We start from the raw sequence: 22,818 nt of genomic DNA, 5'->3' as shown, positions 1-22,818 counted from the left end.
TCGCTGATATCTCGAGCTTTGCAAAGATTGAGCCCAAATGTTTCACAGCCTCTCTCCACCTACCTTGCCAAATCAAAAATACAATTTCCACTCCCGTTCACTGATGTCAGTTAATTCATGCCACACCACCAGACATAGATCCAGAGCTTCCACTCATCTCTTTAAAATTTGTTTACCTCACATCCCACAGGGACAAGTCACCTCCCAAGACGACAGGGTTTAAACTTGTATGGACTGTATCGAACAAATGTCTGTGAAAGATCTGCATCAGGTTTACCTGTGGTGCTTGGAGTCAAGCCCCAACTCTAAGACCTGCAGTGACCTAGCGTGTGGAAGAGGTGTGGCGCAGCGGCCAGGGCGACTTACGCGGGACGCTTGGGATCACGGTTTGATCCCCGGCGGCAGGGGTCTGCCCAGCACCATGTGACTCTAGGCAATAGCTTGCTTAATCTTCCTGATGGCCCCCAGCGCCGGGAAACCTACGGGTAGCTGTGCGCTTTACAAATAAAGGATTATTTTTATTAGCGTCAATAAATCAGAGTGCCATACATGACCGCAAGGGCCTGTTGGATCCTCTGACACCGCTGCTGCTTCACCCACACATTTGCCGATCCCACCTCCTGCTCTATGCTGGTTCCCAGAACATTGATGCTGACTCAGTGACACTGGAAGGGGAGTCGCAAACCATTGTCCTCTCTGAGTTTGCATTGCTCCATCCTTAAACAAGGCTTTCCTCTGTATCCATTAAACCGCAACCATCTCCATCTGAGCCTCTTAGTGCCTCACCTCTGCAGGGCAGACCTCATACATTACATTCCTTGTTTGGGACAGACTCAGATCATAACTTCAATGTGGAAGGTAAAAGTGGCCAACCCTACAATGAATAAAACTGGTATATGACCTCCAGGTTGCCTGTAGTCTTGACAACTCACCCCGGGTCCTGCCACTGAAGAAAGTGCTTCATTTATGATGGGCATGCAGAGGGTATTTTACTCTGTTAGTTTGACCCTCCAGTCAGTCAATTCCAGTTCCCTGCTGGGCCATTATTCTCATGTTCTGTGGGATTCTGTTGCTCAAATCCTCCCAGGTGTTGTGGAAGACCACCGGCCTGTACTGACCCAGGCAATACATGATGACCGTGAGGCTACCAGGTTTGCATTCCGTTGTGGCCTGGATACCACGGATTTCATCGAGTGAGCCATTGGCACTAGTGTCACTATTGGTCATCATACCTGGTTACATTCGACTGGGTTTACAGGTGACGTTCAGTCTGTTATAGACATTCCCTTTGATGGGACTAGCCTCTTTTGGGACAAAGCGTATTCTGTACTGGACCGTTTCAGCGAGAGCAGCCCCACAGCGCGGTCCTCCGGCCTGCCTCCTCCACCATGCCAACCTCATCAATTATTTTGTTCTTTTTGTGGCTTTGGCAAGGTTACCCTATACAGACAGCCAAATCAGCCTCAGCAAGCTGCCCAACCGTTTTATAACCTGGCGGTCATGGCAGTGCAGTCCACTGCCCCACATAACTGCAGGCCCACCTGCCAAACCCCTTTAGCGCGCTCTTAGAGGAGCACAGCAGCCTTGTTGTATATAGGATCCAACAATTTTTTACCAGGTTTGGCTAGCCATAAGATTTTCCTGTTGGTTCCTGCAAATTGTCCAGGTTGGGTATTCTCTACTCTTCGTACCTGCTCCAGCGCACCTTCCACCTCCCTCAGGACAACTGACTGAGGACTATATGTCCGTCTTATGACAGGAAGTGCAAGGCCTTTTAGCCAAAGCTATTTGAACAACAGTGGTCCCTTTTAGGAAAAGATATATACAGTCAATAAATATAGACTCAGTCGTAGCTATATTGATTAGGACTTGTCCAGCCGGACAGAGGTCTAATATTGTACTTGTGGTTAAATATAAGAAATGTTACACACCAATTCACAAAATGGGGCACAAGCCTGTACCCCACTTAACACATGTGCAACAACATTAATTGACAAAACTGGAACAAAAGGACTTGTAGGCACAAAGCATGAGGTTTGAGGTACCATTAAATGCACATTGTCATGGTACAGCACGGCATAACCAACACCTTTACATTAGTAGTACATATAAGGGTTTGAACTTTGTATAAGGTGTTATGAGAAGTCAACTGCTCCGTTGATCAAGGTCTTTGTTAATAAAGTAATTCCTCAGACTCTTTATGTTGCTGAATGTTTAGCTTTTGATCTAAGAGTCAGTTGGTTACTGCTAGAAGGGTGTTTTTTTTTAAAAACATTTAGTTCAGCTACCTGGTAGTGTTATGGTCTACTTTGTCAGACTGAAACCTGATATTACTGCTTGGGAAAAGTTTGTATGCATGCTGAGATACCACCAACCTCAAAGATAAATTTTCCTAGGTATTGGAACTCATGGATAGGAGTATCTAGTTAGTCTTTTGGGATTTGATTTATCCTGTAAAAGAAATATTAGTATGGTCTGATTGTTTGCATCTCTAGCCATGTTCAAATCCCAGTTAACAGGGAAAGTTTATGATTATACCATAGCCACTTAATATTTACATTAATGTAAAAACATCAGAGGGCAAAGATCACGGGGCGTAAACAAGAAATGAAACACTCCTGGCTGAGCACAACAAATACAGTCACTAATCTGGATGAAAAGTGTTCTGACTGCCTTCTGTGCAAGCCTCATACTAGCTCACACTGCTGCTCACAACCAGAAAGAGGGAGCCAGGCCCATGCATCTCTAACAAAGCAACCCAGCTGGAATGACGCAAGCTTCACTGTCTGATCTCTGCTTTTTCAGAGTGAAGAATAGTCCTAGATCTGTTGGATACTGAATACTGCCCTCTTTTTTTATGATTGATCTATGTGCATTGAATTTCTAAAATGTGTTTTTACAACAGTCAGTGGTAACAGTTCATAGAGGTCGGATGTATGTAGTAGGCTGTTTTATATTGACAGTACAATTTCAATCTATATAGTGGAAATATTGAGTGGGTCATTAATGTTCCCTTTTTGTGTACATAGGTTAAGCTTCAAGGATAAAGAAACACCATTTGGAAGAAAAACACCAGCATCAAAATTAACTAAACTCAGTCAGCCTGAAGACAAAATAATTCAGACCCCCCGGTTTATTAAGATTCCAGTACCTTCTGAGTTTTCAGAAAAAACTGTGCCATCTGTACACACTGCCTCACAGAAAGATACTAGACTCAGGTAACCGGACACCTTTATTTAGTCATTTTTGTATAGTTCAGTATTATTTAAGCAATTGATTATGTTTTAAACTTTGTGTTACCTCATTTAATTTGACATGTAATCTTATGTTTGAGACATGTGTGCTGTAGATACACATGCTTTGCATACTCCTGCCATCTAGTATATGGTCCGGATGTTGGCAAGTTGTTTTTCTTCGAAGAAGTATTTTCCAATCACGAGGTAAGGAGACTCCTCCTTTCGGTTATGGTGCGCATGGACATCGACTCCATTGTTAGAACGTTTTCTTTCCGCCATTGGGTTCGGACGTGGTTTGCGGTGCTCTAGTTTGAACACGTTCTACGGGATCCCCTCGGTGCGCAACCCACTGTACCCTCGTCGGTATTGTTTGCATTGTACGCGTTTCACCACCCTCCTAGTTTCGAAAATGTGAACAAAATCTCCATCTTCGATTGATAAGAACTATCATCAGCCTTCGGACCTAGCTGTGTCGTTTACTTCCACTCCGTCACAAACATAGTCTCCTGCAGAAGGAACGGACTCTGTTTCAATTCTGTCCTCGGTGTCACTCAAAATATTCGCACACCAACCCGCATAAAGTCTGCAACTTGTGTCTCTCACCAGAGCAAAAAGATGAAAATTGCCATGCTTGTCGATCGTTCCAATTGAAAAAGACTTTGCGGGACCCCCTGGCTCGACGAAGGGACAGGTAGTGGTAAAACATCTAACCCACCCCAGATATCTTCAGAGAAGATACTGAACAGGAAGAGACAGAAGCAACAGCAGTGGAAGAGGAGGCGGCCTTCTCAGTCCACAAGTCAGATTCAGACCTGGAGTTCATCCTCGAGTCCGAAGACGTTCCAGTGGACAGGGTGCCTGCCGTGAGTACCAAAGATCCCTTGTTCACCAAGCTAACATCCACCAAACAAAATGATTTTGGGTCACCACTGCCTTCTGACCATGGTCGGCACTGCAAGACTGCTTCCCACGCCCGCCTTCGGGCTTGGCACCAAAACAGCACACCAAGCCTTCCTGCTCGATCTGAGAAAAAAACACCTTTGGCACCGAAACCTTCAGCTTCAAGAATAAAAAGGATGGGTCCAGCTTGGCAGCTAAAACAAAAGATGCCCTTCAAAAACCTCTGGATCCTATCCTGGAAATTTTGAAGAAAAAACTGGATCCTAAGCAAAAGAAAACATACATTAATCCAGATTCTTGACATATATTGGTAAAGGATGTAACCCCTTCCAAAATGAAAATTCTTTCAGAGGATACAAGCTACAAAATTCCTCTAAAGAAGAAAAAGGACATGTCTCTAAGCCCTTTCCACCCTAACCCTCAATCCCCTCCATCATCTTCACCACTACCATGCTCAAACCCTCTAGACAATACACACAGGGTTCTCCACACACAGAGGCTGATATTGGGGACCGGAATGAGAATAGTCTTAGTAGTCTCCTAGGGATTCAGTTCCTGTAGAAAAGAAAAGTAACAAGTAGATAAGTCCTAACAAGTCGAGTAGTGTATGGAGTCAAGGGGTGTGGTTCTCTTTTGGAATTGGAGAACTCACACACTCTAACAGGGTGTCCTGCTTCATCATAGGGCCTTTGCTCATCGTCAAGATGGCGCTACAATCCTCGATGGTATAAGGAAGTGGGGAACCCAATATACCCTTGGAGGCTTGGGTAATCAATTAATAATGAGTACAAAGATGCCTGCAAGGGATTTTTTTGAAAATATTTACTCCAGTATAAGATATATGCAATTCATTATATCTTCAACCCCAAATGGTCTTGAACCCTTGAAAAAATCTAAACATATATGAAACTATTCAAAACATGAACAATCAATGAATAGAAGGACATTTCAAAAGCATGGGAGAGTATTTTTCCAAAAGTACAAAGAGTTTTTTAATCTAGATAAAATTGAAAAGGGTACAGTCATATATAACAATGCAGCAGCATCCATCAGCCTAATTTAACGGTAGGCATTAAGCAGAGCACAAATGCGTTATACTCTCGTATTATTCGCAATATGCCGTATGAGTTCATTATTTGGGCATACTGTCCAGTTTTAAAATGCAAGACTAACGTGCCTGCCAGTAATTTTATTACTATTGGGATATAAAAATAAGATCCACATCCAGGCGATCTATGCAATCTGAGACATTCAAAGATGGCCGCCCTTTTTTGAGTCTTGCTATTATATCCCGCAGGGATTAATAGGTGAGTATATAGTAGGCAAAACAAACTCTTGACCAAGTGCGGATTACGTCCAGTTCATGTGATCCAGTCGTGTGAGACGCGCGTGCACGTCAAACCCATCAGCCTCGCACCAGACTTCAATGGAATGCGCTCCCAAGCTGCTCCCCCGCCATCAGAGTTCAAAGCAATGCGCTCCCGCCCCGCCCCCCCCACAGCAAAGCCAGGAGCTTGTTTACAATAACGTTCTCGTGTTTAACATTCCCTCCCTCCCTTCCGCCATCACCATCTCCTGCTCGTGTTTTTACAATAACGACATTCTCGCGTTACTTGCAGCTTTGCGCTGCATCTCCTCATGTTGTACTCTCCCTTCCACCACCACCATCTCCTGCCTCGGCTCAGATTGGTTGCACCGACAGGGCAGAGATGAATGGTGTTTTTTTCCCTTATTCTTATTACCTCCCTCATGTAAGTTTCTTCGATGTTGCTCTGTCACCCAGTCACCAGCCTGTTGCGCTCACCAGTGTGATTCTTCCCAATGTGTTCCTTCTGCGACCCCCCCCAATCTCCTCCATGTTGCTTTTATTTATGTATGTTTTGCAGTTTTATATAGTGTGAACTCGACCCGAAGATATTGAAAGCATTTTACATTAGTACCAGTTACATTATTTTTTTAAATTTTTTTAGACAATGATTTGCCCAGAATGACAGGATGTTGAGCCAACGCAGAGACTCAAACCTGGTTCCTCCCCTTGCAAAGCCAGCAGCTCTGGTCATAACACCACATGCTTTCCTCAAAGTTGCTTTCACTTTAAACCTCACAACCTCCCTTATTTTGCTTCGGCGTGCTCCCCCCCTCGTTACTCCCCTCCACCACCATTATCTGCATTCACCCCACATTGCACCAGGAACAATACATTGCTGTCGGAAATGAACGCTGTAAACAATAAGATGATATGTCGACCTAATGTAAACGTTACACTGCAAGGCATTGTGTCAATCCTGCAGGTAATGTGTAATATTTGTTCCGGAAAACGTGTGTGTGTCCTCCAGACATGACTCACCTCGCATGTATGTTTTAACTTTATTTCTCTTAGAGTCCGAGATAGTTACCTACTGCGCTTGCATAAACTCCAACCGTAACACCGGTTTTGTTCTGACCTGCACGTTTCTCTGTCTGTGTCTTCTGTTTGCTACTGCTGGAAGGTTTCCATGCATGCAGCACAGCCTGTTCAAACTCCACCATAAAGCATGAAGCACATACTGCAGTTTTTATTTAAAGCTAGTTAGGTAGCTAAAATGGGACAGTGGCAGTGCTATTTAGACAACAGAGAAGGGACACGGCCTGAAAACACTCGACTTGTTAATCCTCCTTGTGAAGGGAAAGTTTGCTCGAGCTGTCTCCTTCACTAATCCCCACCTCTCGGTCTTGTCTGTCTCACCTACCTCCAGCGAGCGGTCTCCTTCACTAATCAATTACGGTGTCAAATGCCTATATTTTTTTAACCTGTACTTTCAATGATAATATTCAATGAATATTTTTGGGTTAAGAAGGCTTTTGCTTAAAAGCACCATTCCGCTTACAATTGATCGTAATTCACACTTTTTACTGCACCCTTGTGAGACATTGCTTATTACATGTAAATATTTTATAAGTGCCTGTTTCATATTTAGCCATACTTTTACTTTTTGGGCAGTTTTATATCCTGTGAACTCGCATTCAAGGTACTGGAGTAATTCTTTATCATTTTTCTTTTTTTCACTGTCTTAACTCAGGCCGTATTTAGCTGGGATTCCATGCTCCCGTTGGGTTGGTGTTAATCTTGAATTGCTTTCAGTCTTCAAAACCAACAATCGCCCTTACCTTTTCACCATTTCTTTTAAATTCTGCATATTTTATAGAAAATTAATGTTTGGAGGTTAACCAGGCTTTCGCTTACAAGCACCATTCGCTTGTTCTTTGATGTAAAGAGGACACGCACCACAGCTGTTGTAGTGGACAAGCAATTGAAGTCCAAGTCATTGTGATATTTTATGGGCAATAAAAGGCAAATGATACAATCAGCAAGTGAATTTTTTTGTGAGAATAAGAGAGCGTTATGGTATTTGGGAACAGCAGTTGTTTCATTATGTGCTGAGAAACAGTATTGCTCTGTGAATGTCCATTCCAGTACAAAATGCCCAGCTTTGCCAAACTACTCGCAGAAATAGAGTTAGCTGTTGACATCTGTTTCTAAAGTGATTGTGTTTCACGCGCTCTGCTGGTCACTATTTGCCAGCATGCGGCCGCTAGCGCTTTCATCCCTATCACTCCCCCCTCTCCTACTTCACCTCCCACCTCCCAAACAGCATCTAGCCGTGAAGACTTGTTTTAGGTCTCGTTTTATTCTTTCTTTTTTTTTCAAAACAGATTTTATTGACAGATCACAGACAATCGCAGATCTCTGTACCCCAGAGGTATCCGCCAAATATCAATACACATTCACGGCATTCGACAGATCCAATCACTCACGCACACACAGCCTACGGCGGAGCTCACTCAAGCTTCTAATTCCGGATCCTGCTCAGACAGGGGCTCTAGCCAGAACCCTCTGTAATCGGCCCACCTTTTCCAAATCTTGTAATGTTTACCGGGGCAGCCACGGGCAAGAAAGATAGGCTTCTCCATCCCCATACAGAAATCTAGGCCCCTCTTCCAAGCAATGAGTGACGGGGCATGTGGGTCCTTCCAGGCCCTAGCTATATCCCGCTTGGCCACCGTAAGTCCCAATAATAACAGATGTCTCTTATAAAGGTTGCCTCCCACTCCCTCCAGCACATGCAACAGACCCAAGCGCGGCGTGCGCGGGAGCACCCAGCCCAGCGTCTCATCCAGGCCATTCCAGACACCATTCCAGAACCTATCCAGTCGTCCACAGTTCCACACTGTATGAAGGAAAGTACCCTCCTCACTGCCACAGCTAATGCACTCTGGGGATGCAATGAGTCCTGCCCTCCACAGCCTCTGCCGTGTATAATATACTCTGTGGAAGTATTTGAATTTTGTCAGCCGGAGGCGGATCGAGATGGCCGCACCTCTAGGACTCGCCTGCGCCTCGTTCCAATCTTCCTCCTCCAGCGGCCCAACATCAGCCTCCCAGTTCTCCTTAAGTTTGTGTAAATCAGAGGAGCAGTGTATAATCAGGGATTGGTAGATGCGGGAAATCTTCTTAGTGTCCATCTCCCCCATAACAACTCGGGCCTCCAGTGGGCTAAACTCGGGGAGCGACATCAGACCCTCCAGATCCGGAGCCAGGGCATGACGAAATTGTAAGTAACGGAAGAACTGCTCGCATGGCATGTCATACTCCGCACTCAGCTCTTGAAACAACTTTAGCGTCGTTCCTGTCATAACGTCCCCCAACCTAGAAATGACAACGGCGTCCCATCCCGCAAATCCCGATAGGGTTGCCAAACCTGGAAGGCGGCCAGTTCGAGGCATGTGGGCTGCTGAATTCATATCTATAGCATAGATCGCCGCCTAGTGTTGGGTCCGGATGATTGCACTTTGTTGTCCTGGAAGAGTCTTCGAAGTATCACGAGATAGGTGGCTCCTCCCCTGGACTACAGTGCGCATGGGCATCGACTCCATCCCCAGATTGTTTTTTCCGCCATTGGGCTCGGATGTATATTCGTTATCTCCAGTTCGGAATCGATATAGACTTTTCTTAAGGCCTAAGGCCTTTTTCCTATAGCGTCGGTATTGTCTTGTGTTCGGTGCCCAGCTCTGTTCCGGCTCAGTTTCCGAGTCGGACGTCCAGAGGAGTCGCGTGGCTCTTCGGTGCTCGAGGCCCAGTCGACGCAACAAGACTTTCGACGACACATCATGGAACGGAGCCCGTTCAAGAAATGTCCCGTGTGTGGATTTAAGTATCCCCACATCGACGTCCACCCGGTGTGCAACAAGTGCCTGTCGCCGGATCACGATGAAGCCAACTGTATGGCTTGTTCCCGTTTTCGATCGAAGAAGACGATTCGACTTCGGTGCGTGGCGCGCCTGGAGGCCCAGCAGTCGGCCCCGGCACCGGTGGACATCTTCGAGAGAGAAGAAGCAGACGAACAAGAAGTTCATATGCAGATTTCACCTCCAGCGGAGGACATCGACTACGACTACGACGCGGACGTCGAAGTGCTCGATGCAGAAGAAGTCGTCGACGAGGTAGGAGACGACAATGAGGCCTATGGGGCCACGGAAGATAGCTCAGGCCAAGAGCTATGTCCCGTTCAAACAATCACTAAGGCTCAGGTCGAGGGATCGCCACATGGCCTTACCCAAGACCTTACACCCAGATCCACGGCCTCGCCTACGGGCCCGGCTACGGACACTTCTGCGGAGCCGCTGTTGGTCAAAACGAAACTGAAAGTGAAAGCTTCGGTGTCGACGAAAACGAAAGTGATGGAGACGCCGTCGAAACAGAAGACGTCTGTCCCTCTGGCCGCCTCCTCGTCTTCCGACGTGTCGGGGCAGCCGAAGCCGAAGAAGGCTGTCGACCCGGTGAAGTCGAACAAAGGCGTCGAGCCAAAGTCGGTCAAGGGCGTCGAGCCCAAATCGATCAAGGGCGTCGAGCCGAAGACTGGGGCCCCAAAACCAATAGTCAAGGTCGCTGACCCGAAGACGTCTGCGCCGAAGGCCGTCGACACGGAAGGAGGACACGGCGCACCTAAGAGGGCGGATCCCGTACATCGGCCGGACAAGACCAAGACATCAACGCTCGAGTCTACACACGCTGGTGGACCGAGGACAACTGTCGGGTCGACGAAACCGTCCGCTTCCTTTACGAAGCAAGTGTCGGACTCACTGCAACGCACAAGGAACAAGGCTTCCGCGGTCGATCCGAAGGAGGCTTCCACCCCGAAGCAGGCTGCCAAAACGCCAAAGTCTTCGACGCCACTCCTGTTTATGTTGCCGCTGAAGGTGGCACCGAAGGCCTTCGCACCAAGGTCGGTTGCCGAAGCGCCCGTGCAAGTGTCTACAGGGTCGAAGCCTTCTCAGCCGCTTGGGAGCATGAAGCATCGACAACCCTTGATGGAGGAGCAGTCGGAACACTTTATCGACACCGGTAAACTTACCCTCTACAAGAGAAAGATCACGGCGACACAGCCTTTGGAGTCCTACACGATTCCTTTGAAGCGCAAAAAGCCTTCTACGGATTCCCCAGTTCTGGTTGAGCCACTTGCTCCACGAACTCCAACAGCTGCTACACCCTCACCCACTTATTCAGATGTGGAGGCTGGGGAAGGTGATGATGAGCAGTATAACTTTCCTGCCAACACTGATCCTGAAGATCACCAGGACTCTTGGGCAGATGCTGGGGACCCGGGAGATCAGCAAACTGCCCCGGACACTCAGGTGTACAATGTCAAAACCTCTCCTACTGAGGATTCGGCAGTGTTTAATGCTCTTATTGAGAGGGCGGCTAAAAACCACGACGTCCCCAGCTGCATGCTGACCCTATTGAAGTGGACTTCCTCTTTGATACCTTTTCCACAGCAGAAAAGACTGTCAAGACTCTCCCGATGCTGAAAGGGGTTCTGAAACATGCTGCAGACATTTTTAAAGAACCCACACGTGCCAGGGTTATCAACCCTAGGATTGAAAAGAAGTATAAGCCGGCACCTGGCGACCCTACCTACATCAAGGGCCAGTTGCCGTTGGACTCTCTGGTCGTTTCAAATGCCCGGAAGAGGGCAAATTCTCAGACCACTGGTGATGCTCCTCCCCTGACAAGGAATCGAAAGTGCTAGAAGCATCAGGGAAGAGGGTGGCGGCTCAAGCGGCCAATATCTGCCGTATTTCCAACACTCAGGCACTCCTGGCCAGATATGACAGGGCACACTATGATACCCTAGAGACCCTGTTACAACATCTTCCAGATCAGTATAAAGAGGCAGCGGAGATGCTCATTCAGGAAGGGAAGCTCATCTCCAACGCTTCTATTAAATGTGCTCTGGACGTGGCGGACACCGCAGCCAGGGCCATTAACACAAGTGTGATGTTGAGACGTCCGGCATGGCTCAGAATCTCTGGTTTCAAGCGGGAGATACAAACCACCATCCTCAATCAGCCGGTAAACCCTGATAGATTATTTGGTCCTGAGGTGGATACCACCCTGGAAAAAATAAAGAAGGATACCGAGACTGCAAAGTCCATGGGGGCTCTCCAGTCCCAACAGTTTTGGGGCAGTACTTTTCGTCGCTCAAGCAATAGAGGTGTTTCCAGAGGCCAGATGTCCCAGCAAACGCAATACACTAAAGGTGGGGCGCAGTCCTCGTACACTAACAAGAGTAGAGGCGGCTATCGGGGCAACAGCACCAAGGGAAGAGGCCGGGGTAACAACAACTCCCGCTCCTCTGCCACCAACAAACAGTGACGCCCTGTCACTGCCCCCCGACCATTTCACACCTGTCGGGGGGAGACTCCAGCAGTTCCTGCCAGTCTGGAAATCCATCACCACAGACAGGTGGGTCAGAAAACGTATCCAGTACGGTTATTGTCTGGAGTTAACAGCCACTCCACCCAACATGCCACCAAAACACCGTCCTATGTCCACAGAGCATTTGCACTTATTGCAGCAAGAGGTACTTGTCATGCTGCAAAAAGGAGCAACCGAGCTCGTGCCGGTGGGGGAACAAGGCACAGGAGTGTATTCCCTGTACTTCTTAATCTCAAAGAAGGACGGGTGCCTCAGACCCATACTGGACCTCAGACCCCTAAACCAGTATATTCTCTCAGAACACTTTCACATGCTGACGCTGCAGCAGGTTCTTCCGTTGCTCAATCAGGGAGACTTCCTCGCAACCTTGGATCTCAAGGATGCATATTTTCACATTCCACTACATCCATCACACAGAAAATACCTCAGATTCACCATTCAGAATCGGCATTATCAATTCAAGGTCCTCCCTTTCGGGGTGACCGCAGCGCCCAGGGTGTTCACAAAGTGCCTGGCGACAGTGGCTGCGCACCTCCGGAGGCAAAACGTTCACGTTTACCCTTATCTGGACGACTGGCTTGTCCAAGCAAAGTCGGCCCAGCAGTGGCCGCCAACATGTCCCACACCATTCACCTTCTTCACGATCTGGGATTCTCACTGAATTATCCGAAGTCGCACCTTCAGCCAGCCCATGTGCGGCAGTATCTGGGCACGACAATAGATACTCTGGCAGCCACAGCTCAGCCAAATTCTGTGAGGGTCGGCAGCATTCAGTCGCTGATCCAGAAGTTCAGACCGCAACACTCGCTTCCAGCAAGAGTGTTCATGCAGTTGATAGGCATGATGGCCTCCTGCATATTCATAGTCCCGCACGCGAGGCTACATATGCGTCCGCTCCAAGAATGCTTGGCTCATCAGTGGACTCAGGCTCAAGGACAGTTGAACGACCTAGTGTTGGTGACCGGTCGGGCATACAGCTCTCTGCATTGGTGGAATCCACACAACCTTTGCAAGGGCCGACCGTTCCAGGAGCCTGTGCCACAGATTATCCTGACGACGGACGCATCTCTCCAGGGATGGGGAGCTCATGTACTCCACTACACGGTGCAGGGACTATGGACAACGCAGCAAAAGAAGATGCACATCAACTACCTAGAACTGATGGCAATCTTCATGGCGATGAAGGCATTCAAGGTACATCTGTGCAACAAGGTCGTGTTGATCCGGACGGACAACATGACAGCAATGTACTACATTCAGAAGCAGGGAGGTACACACTCTCCACAGTTGTCTCATCTGGCTCAGAGCATGTGGAAGTGGGCCATTCAAAGGAACATCTTCCTCATGGCGGAACACCTCCCGGGCAAGGACAATCAGATGGCGGATCTTCTCAGCAGGTACAGCCACCAAATGCACGAGTGGGAGATACATCCATCAGTACTCCGCCCGTACTTCCAGCAGTGGGGTCAAGCAGAGATAGACCTGTTTGCCACAAGGGAAAACGCAAAATGCCAAAGCTTTGCCGCCAGGTTCCCTCACCCACAGTCGCAGGGCAATGCGATATGGATGAACTGGTCAGGCAGATTTGCGTACGCTTTTCCCCCAGCACCTCTCATACCGCTGGTGGCACGAAAGCTAAAGCAACACTCGATGACACTCATCCTGGTTGCTCCAACGTGGGCACGCCAACCATGGTACACCACGTTTCTAGAACTCTCCGTGGTACCGCATCAAAGGCTGCACCTCACACCCAGACTTTTGACGCAGAGCCATGGCGACATTCAGCACCCAGATCCGCAACAGCTCAACCTGGCGATCTGGCTCCTGAAGTCTTAGAATTTGGCTACCTTAACTTGCCTCCCGACTGCATGGATATCATACGGGAGGCGAGGAAGCCCACTACCAGAGCTTGCTATGCAGCGAAATGGAAGCGGTTTGTCGTTTACTGTGCAGAACACAACATCGACCCGCTGGATGCATCTACTCCCAACATCATTTGTTATTTGTTACATCTTTACAAATGCAATCTAGCATATGCTTCCATTTGGATACACTTATCCGCCATAGCGGCTTATCTCCAAAACAGGCAGCATCTCTCGGTTTTCAGAGTGCCTGCCATTAAAGCCTTTCTAGAAGGACTGAAACGGGTCATTCCTCCCAGGACCCCGCCAGCTCCTGTATGGAACCTTAATGTGGTCCTCACCAGGCTGATGGGCCCACCCTTTGAGCCTCTGCATTCATGCGAGGTTCAATTCTTAACATGGAAAGTGGCTTTCCTCATAGCCATTACGTCTCTGAGACGTGTTAGTGAGCTCCAAGCGCTCACCGTACAAGCGCCATTCATACAAATTCACTCGAACAGGGTGGTGCTGCGCACTAACCCTAAATTTCTTCCTAAAGTGGTTTCTCAGTTCCATGTCAGACTATTGAACTGCCCGTGTTCTTTCAAAACCCAGAGACAGTAGCCGAAAGAATGCTCCACACTCTTGACGTCAAACGAGCTTTGATGTACTACATCGATAGGACCAAAGATTTTAGGAAGACGAAACAACTCTTTGTTGCCTTCTCTGCCCAACACAAAGGCAACCCCATTTCCAAAGCAGGTATAGCCAGGTGGATCATTAAGTGTATTCAGATTTGCTATCAGAAGGCTAAGCGCACTTTAACGGTCCCCCCCAGAGCCCACTCCACCCGCAAGTTGGGGGCCTCCATGGCTTTCCTTGGTAATATCCCTTTGGAAGACATTTGTAGAGCAGCCACATGGTCTACCCCACACACATTTACTAAACACTACTGTGTAGATGTGCACTCCAAGCAGCTGTAGGGCAGGCTGTTCTAAAGACACTTTTTCAAACGTCTGCAGCTGGCACAGGCGGCCGCCGATAATGGAGGGACTGCTATATATTCTATGCTATAGATATGAATTCAGCAGCCCACATGCCTCGAACTGAATATGCTACTTACCAGTATGCATCTGTTCTTGGCATGTAGGGCTGCTGACATTCATATCACCCGCCCTCCTCCCCGGCGCCTGTAGCGGCTGCAGAATTTACGCTTACTCTTAGCATGGCCATCGCTCACACTCTTACACTCCATCTTCGCCACAATGGCTAAAAACAATCTGGGGATGGAGTCGATGCCCATGCGCACTGTAGTCCAGGGGAGGAGCCACCTATCTCGTGATACTTCGAAGACTCTTCCAGGACAACAATGTGCAATCATCCGGACCCAACACTAGGCGGCGATCTATGCTATAGATATGAATGTCAGCAGCCCTACATGCCAAGAACAGATGCATACTGGTAAGTAGCATATTCATTACGCCAAAGGGGGGTTTCCTCAGTCAAGGTTCGCCACCATCCCATTCGCCGCAGCGCTCGCCTCCAGACGTCGAAAACTACCTGTGTCACCGACGGCAGGGCTCTGCGCTCTCTTGTGGCATAAAGCAGCGTGTGGAGCGTATGTGGCTCCATCAGTAGCCTCTCCAGAGAATAGGCCGGGTCTCCCCTGTCCCCATACCACCATTCATTTAAGACTAGGAGATGGGACGCTTGGTAATAAGAGAGAACGTCCGAGGTCGCTAACCCCCCTCCATACGTTGAGCGAAAGCACGAGCGCAACGCCACCCTAGCGGAGCCACCCGCCCAGAGGAATTGTCCCAAGACCGTGTTTACTCACTTGAACCATGAGGGTTGGATCAGGTACTGATAGTTCTGCAACTGATACAACAGTCTGGGCAAGGCCACCATTTTAAATATGGCCGATCTACCATAGATGGTCAGTGGCATGCGGGTCCATATTTTAATATCTGCCTGAGTCCGCTCCCAGACCGGCACCACATTACGCTCCCATGCAACAGCTGGGGTCTCGGTCAGGAACACCCTAGATATTTAATTCCTCCTGTTGCCTTCTGGAGCTCCAATGACCAATCCCCGATCGTCTGGCCATTTCCTAGCACCCAGAGAGTAGACTTGCGTGGGTTCATGTAGAGGCCCGATGTCTCACCAAAGATCTGTAGGATACGCATGAGGCGAGGCCCTGATTTATTGAGGTCTGTGAGGAAAAACAGGACGTCGTCCACGTACAATGCAATGCGGTCCGACAGGTCTCCTGTCAACTCTAAGCCCTTCAGCTGCGTGTCAATCCGGACCCAGGCGGCCAGGGGTTCCATGGCCAAGGCGAATAAATAAGGTGAGAGGGGGCAGCCCTGCCTGGTGCCCCTCTGGATGGCAAATCTCGAGGACACCGCCCCTGCCACCCTAACGGAGGCCGTGAGGTCAGTATAGAGTAGTTTCACATATGACAGAAATACCGGCCCTAAGTTCAGCCGCGGCAGGAGCGAAAACAGGTACGTCCAACTGAGTGAATCGAACGCCCTGTCCATGTCCGCCAGGAGTAGCGCCGCCTGCGCCCCCGAAGACCGAATCGCCGCCACCGCGAAGTGGGCCCGCCTGATGATGTGTCGCGTCGCCCGTTTGGGCATAAAGCCGGCCTGGTCCGGATGTATAAGTTCGGTGATATATGGCAGTAACCTATTAGCCAGCGCCTTAGCTAAGACTTTGGCCTCCACATTTAACAAGGAAATTGGGCGGTACGACGCGTACTGCTCAGGGGGCCGGCCAGGCTTGTGAAACACCACTACCTCAGCGTGTCTCCAGTCCTGGGGCAGACTTCCATGTTCCCGTGCCTCCTCTACCACCGCCCTATACTGGGTTCCTAGTTGGAGGTGGAATTTCTTAAAGAATTCGCTGGGAAAGCCGTTGGGACCCGGGTCCTTCCCTGTATTCAATTCCCCCAGAGCGACACCGAGCTCATCCTCCGTCAATGGTTTATCCAGACGTTCGCGGGCTTCATCCGTAATCGCCCGTGGCAGCAGATCCACTATAAATTTGTCGATCAGACCCGCGTCGATGCATTCATTCGGGGAGTATAGGTCGGCATAGTAAGTCGCAAAGATCTCCGCAAGCAACATGGGGTCAGTCATCAGGGCACCGGCGCCATCAAGAATTCTCGGAGGGGTCTGAGCATGGAATTGGCCCTGACACAATCTATGCAGCATCGTCCCAGATTTATCCCCCCCACTGATATACCCTGCTACGGGTCGCAAGCCACAGCTGCCGCGCCTTGTCTAGCAACAATGAAGCATAAGACTGCTGCGCCAGCAGCAGTTGCTCAACCGCCTGGCCCTCGCCCTCTGGGCCACTACGTCGCTCCAAGTCCCGTATGTCTGCCTCCGCTCGATCTAAAGTCTCCCTACGCCGCCTCCTGGCCGCCGCACACCACGCTATGTCTATGCCCCGCAGTGTGGGCTTCATGGCCTCCCAGAGTGTTGCCTTATTCGCCACCGTTCCGGTGTTCTCAGCCAGATATTGCGCTATGGCCTTCCTCATATGAGCCTGGTAGTCCCCTAATTGTAAGTGCCAGACCAAGAGGCGCCAGCGGAATGGCTGCCTCCTCCGGTCCAACCCAATAGTAACCGCCACCGGGGAATGGTCCGACAGCCCCCGCGGTAGTATATCCGCAGCCTCCACCCTACCCTGGGCCGCCAGGGGAACGAAGATATAATCCAGCCTAGAGAAGGATTTATGGACCACTGGAAGGAAGGTGTATTCACGCTGCGCGCCATGCATGTGTCTCCATGTGTCTACCCATCCCAGGTTCCTAATCATGTCATGCAATTTTGTATGGCCGAGTGCCCCAGTCCCCCCCCCCCCAGGCCTGTACCTATCGTGTGCCTGATCCATCACATCGTTCCAGTCTCCACCGATGATGGCCAGCACACTTGGGATGTCCGCCCATATTGCCAAAATCTTTTCCACCAGGGACCACTGCAAAGGGGGCGGAGCATACACACAGCCAAACACTACTGATTCCACCCCCAATGTACCCTGAACAAAGACGTATCGACCCTGTGGGTCGATCCAGTGGGTGGAGTGTACATATGGGACCCTGCGATGTACCAGTATGGCCACGCCTCTGGAACCCCTGGCGAAGCCCGCATGGAAGACCTGACTGTAGCCAAATCGCTGGAGGCATAGTGTTTTAGTCCCCAGGAGATGTGTTTCTTGCAGCATCACAACGTCTGCCCCCACCCTGCTTCAGAACTGCCCCCCGCTTGATCTTGTCCAGCACCCCTCGTACGTTCCAACTAAGGACACGAAGTGTGGCCCCGGGCCCAACAGCCCCATCATCCAGGCTCGACATCAAGGACCCTTCGTATCCAATAACCATGACTCTCGCCATCTGTGTGTACCCTCAGCCACCACCGTAATTGCATCAGCGCCGTGTATTCCCCCCCCCCCCGAGTCAATACCCAACAACTCCCTCGTTTTATTCTTTCTAGCATGCCGCATTAACATTCCTTCTATTATATAAACAGGCACACACAAAGAGAATTGCACGAACATAACTGCTACGGTTGCACTACAAGTTACGTGCAGGCCTTTAATACTTCGTTAGTAGTCTTTCTTTTTAGCTTGCCGCATTAACATACGTTGTCTTACATGGAGAGGCTGGCAGACACACAGAGAGTTACATAAGCTTAACTGCACATATACACATTTGCACAGCATCATCAGGTCCATAAATGCATCACTCCGCACCACCACAGCATCACTCCGCACCACCACATCATCACTCAGGGCCAAAAATGCATCACTCAGCACCACCACAGCGTCACTCAGCGCCACTACAGCATCACTCAGCGCCACCACAGCATCACTCAGCGTGATCACAGCATTACTCAGCACACAAGAATTTCGCTCAGGGCCACCACAGCATCACTCTGCAACACCACATCATCACTCAGCAACACCACATCATCACTCAGGGCCAAGAATGCATCACTCAACACCACCACAGGATAACTCAGCACCACCACAGCATCACTCTGCACCACCAGAGCATCACTCTGCACCACCAGAGCATCACTCTGCACCACCAGAGCATCACTCTGCACCACCACAGCATCACTCTGCACCACCACAGCATCACTCTGCACCACCACAGCATCACTCTGCACCACCACAGCATCACTCAGCAGCACCACCACATCATCACTCAGGGCCAAGAATGCATCACTCTGCACCACCACATCATCACTCAGCAACACCACAGCATCACTCAGGGCCAAGAATGCATCACTCTGCACCACCACAGCATCACTCTGCTCCACCACAGCATCACTCTGCACCACCACAGCATCACTCTGCACCACCACAGCATCACAACCACATCATCACTCAGGGCCAAGAATGCATCAATCTGCACAACCACAGCATCACTCTGCACCACCACAGCATCAATCTGCACCACCACAGCATCACTCTGCACCACCACAGCATCACTCAGCAACACCACCACATCATCACTCAGGGCCAAGAATGCAGCACTCTGCACCACCACAGCATCACTCAGGGCCAAGAATGCATCACTCTGCACCACCACAGCATCACTCTGCACCACCACAGCATCACTCTGCACCACCACAGCATCACTCTGCACCACCACAGCATCACTCTGCACCACCACAGCATCACTCAGCAACACCACCACATCATCACTCAGGGCCAAGAATGCATCACTCTGCACCACCACAGCATCACTCTGCACCGCCACAGCGTCAACTCAGCGCCACCACAGCGTCAACTCAGCGCCACCACAGCGTCAACTCAGCGCCACCACAGCGTCAACTCAGCGCCACCACAGCGTCAACTCAGCGCCACCACAGCATCACTCAGCGCCACCACAGCATCACTCCACCACCACAGCATCACTCAGCAACACCACCACATCATCACTCAGGGCCAAGAATGCATCACTCTGCACCACCACAGCATCACTCTGCACCACCACAGCATCACTCAGCGTCATCACAGCATTACTCAGCACACAAGAATTTCGCTCAGGGCCACCACAGCATCACTCTGCAACACCACATCATCACTCAGCAACACCACATCATCACTCAGGGCCAAGAATGCATCACTCAACACCACCACAGGATAACTCAGCACCACCACAGCATCACTCTGCACCACCAGAGCATCACTCAGCGCCACCACAGCATCACTCAGCGCCACCACAGCATCACTCAGCGCCACCACAGCATCACTCAGCGCCACCACAGCATCACTCTGCACCACCACAGCATCACTCAGCAACACCACCACATCATCACTCAGGGCCAAGAATGCATCACTCTGCACCACCACAGCATCACTCAGGGCCAAGAATGCATCACTCAGCGCCACTACAGCATCACTCAGCGCCACAACAGCATCACTCAGCGTCATCACAGCATTACTCAGCACACAAGAATTTCGCTCAGGGCCACCACAGCATCACTCTGCAACACCACATCATCACTCAGCAACACCACATCATCACTCAGGGCCAAGAATGCATCACTCAACACCACCACAGGATAACTCAGCACCACCACAGCATCACTCTGCACCACCAGAGCATCACTCTGCACCACCACAGCATCACTCTGGACCACCACAGCATCACTCTGCAACACCACATCATCACTCAGCAACACCACATCATCACTCAGGGCCAAGAATGCATCACTCAACACCACCACAGGATAACTCAGCACCACCACAGCATCACTCTGCACCACCAGAGCATCACTCTGCACCACCAGAGCATCACTCTGCACCACCAGAGCATCACTCTGCACCACCAGAGCATCACTCTGCACCACCAGAGCATCACTCTGCACCACCACAGCATCACTCTGCGCCGCCACAGCATCACTCTGCGCCGCCACAGCATCACTCTGCGCCGCCACAGCATCACTCTGCGCCACCACAGCGTCAACTCAGCTCCACCACAGCGTCAACTCAGCGCCACCACAGCATCACTCTGCACCACCAGAGCATCACTCTGCACCACCAGAGCATCACTCTGCACCACCAGAGCATCACTCTGCACCACCACATCATCACTCAGGGCCAAGAATGCATCACTCTGCACCACCACAGCATCACTCTGCACCACCAGAGCATCACTCTGCACCACCAGAGCATCACTCTGCACCACCAGAGCATCACGTATCACTCTGCACCACCAGAGCATCACTCTGCACAACCACATCATCACTCAGGGCCAAGAATGCATCACTCTGCACCACCACAGCATCACTCTGCACCGCCACAGCATCACTCTGCGCCACCACAGCGTCAACTCAGCGCCACCACAGCGTCAACTCAGCGCCACCACAGCATCACTCAGCGCCACCACAGCATCACTCTGCACCACCACAGCATCACTCTGCACCACCAGAGCATCACTCTGCACCACCAGAGCATCACTCTGCACCACCAGAGCATCACTCTGCACCACCAGAGCATCACTCTGCACCACCAGAGCATCACTCTGCACCACCACATCATCACTCTGCACCACCACATCATCACTCTGCACCACCACAGCATCACTCTGCACCACCACAGCATCACTCAGCAGCACCACCACATCATCACTCAGGGCCAAGAATGCATCACTCTGCACCACCACAGCATCACTCTGCACCACCACAGCATCACTCTGCACCACCACAGCATCACTCTGCACCACCACAGCATCACTCTGCACCGCCACAGCATCACTCTGCGCCGCCACAGCATCACTCTGCGCCACCACAGCATCACTCTGCGCCACCACAGCGTCAACTCAGCGCCACCACAGCGTCAACTCAGCGCCACCACAGCATCACTCAGCGCCACCACAGCATCACTCTGCACCACCAGAGCATCACTCTGCACCACCAGAGCATCACTCTGCACCACCAGAGCATCACTCTGCACCACCAGAGCATCACTCTGCACCACCAGAGCATCACTCTGCACCACCACATCATCACTCAGGGCCAAGAATGCATCACTCTGCACCACCACAGCATCACTCTGCACCGCCACAGCATCACTCTGCGCCACCACAGCGTCAACTCAGCGCCACCACAGCGTCAACTCAGCGCCACCACAGCATCACTCAGCACCACCACAGCATCACTCTGCACCACCAGAGCATCACTCTGCACCACCAGAGCATCACTCTGCACCACCAGAGCATCACTCTGCACCACCAGAGCATCACTCTGCACCACCACATCATCACTCTGCACCACCACATCATCACTCTGCACCACCACAGCATCACTCTGCACCACCACAGCATCACTCAGCAGCACCACCACATCATCACTCAGGGCCAAGAATGCATCACTCTGCACCACCACAGCATCACTCTGCACCACCCCAGCATCACTCTGCACCACCACAGCATCACTCTGCACCACCACAGCATCACTCTGCACCACCACAGCATCACTCTGCACCACCACAGCATCACTCAGCAACACCACCACATCATCACTCAGGGCCAAGAATGCAGCACTCTACACCACCACAGCATCACTCAGGGCCAAGAATGCATCACTCTGCACCACCACAGCATCACTCTGCTCCACCACAGCATCACTCTGCACCACCACAGCATCACTCTGCACCACCACAGCATCACTCTGCACCACCACAGCATCACTCAGCAGCACAACCACATCATCACTCAGGGCCAAGAATGCATCAATCTGCACCACCACAGCATCACTCTGCACCACCACAGCATCAATCTGCACCACCACAGCATCACTCTGCACCACCACAGCATCACTCAGCAACACCACCACAGCATCACTCAGGGCCAAGAATGCATCACTCTGCACCACCACAGCATCACTCTGCACCACCACAGCATCACTCTGCACCACCACAGCATCACTCTGCACCACCACAGCATCACTCTGCACCACCACAGCATCACTCAGCAACACCACCACATCATCACTCAGGGCCAAGAATGCATCACTCTGCACCACCACAGCATCACTCTGCACCGCCACAGCATCACTCTGCG

General features: G+C 50.5%; 1 protein-coding gene across 4 annotated transcripts in view; it reads left to right on the top strand.

Annotated features, from left to right (window-relative positions):
- Nucleotides 1-22,818, top strand: part of CENPC (centromere protein C) — a 1,220,926-nt gene that overhangs the window by 265,822 nt on the left and 932,286 nt on the right. For all 4 annotated transcript variants that reach the window (XM_078676246.1, XM_078676245.1, XM_078676249.1 and 1 more), the window contains one exon: nt 3,030-3,218. In XM_078676246.1, the coding sequence (XP_078532372.1) occupies nt 3,030-3,218 (189 nt within the window). The remainder of the gene's footprint in view (nt 1-3,029; nt 3,219-22,818) is intronic.

The sequence above is a fragment of the Lissotriton helveticus genome, chromosome 2_1 (assembly GCF_964261635.1).
Source record: "Lissotriton helveticus chromosome 2_1, aLisHel1.1, whole genome shotgun sequence".
In the NCBI taxonomy this organism is placed as follows: Eukaryota; Metazoa; Chordata; class Amphibia; order Caudata; family Salamandridae; genus Lissotriton; species Lissotriton helveticus.
This window is presented reverse-complemented; position numbering and strand designations above follow the sequence as displayed.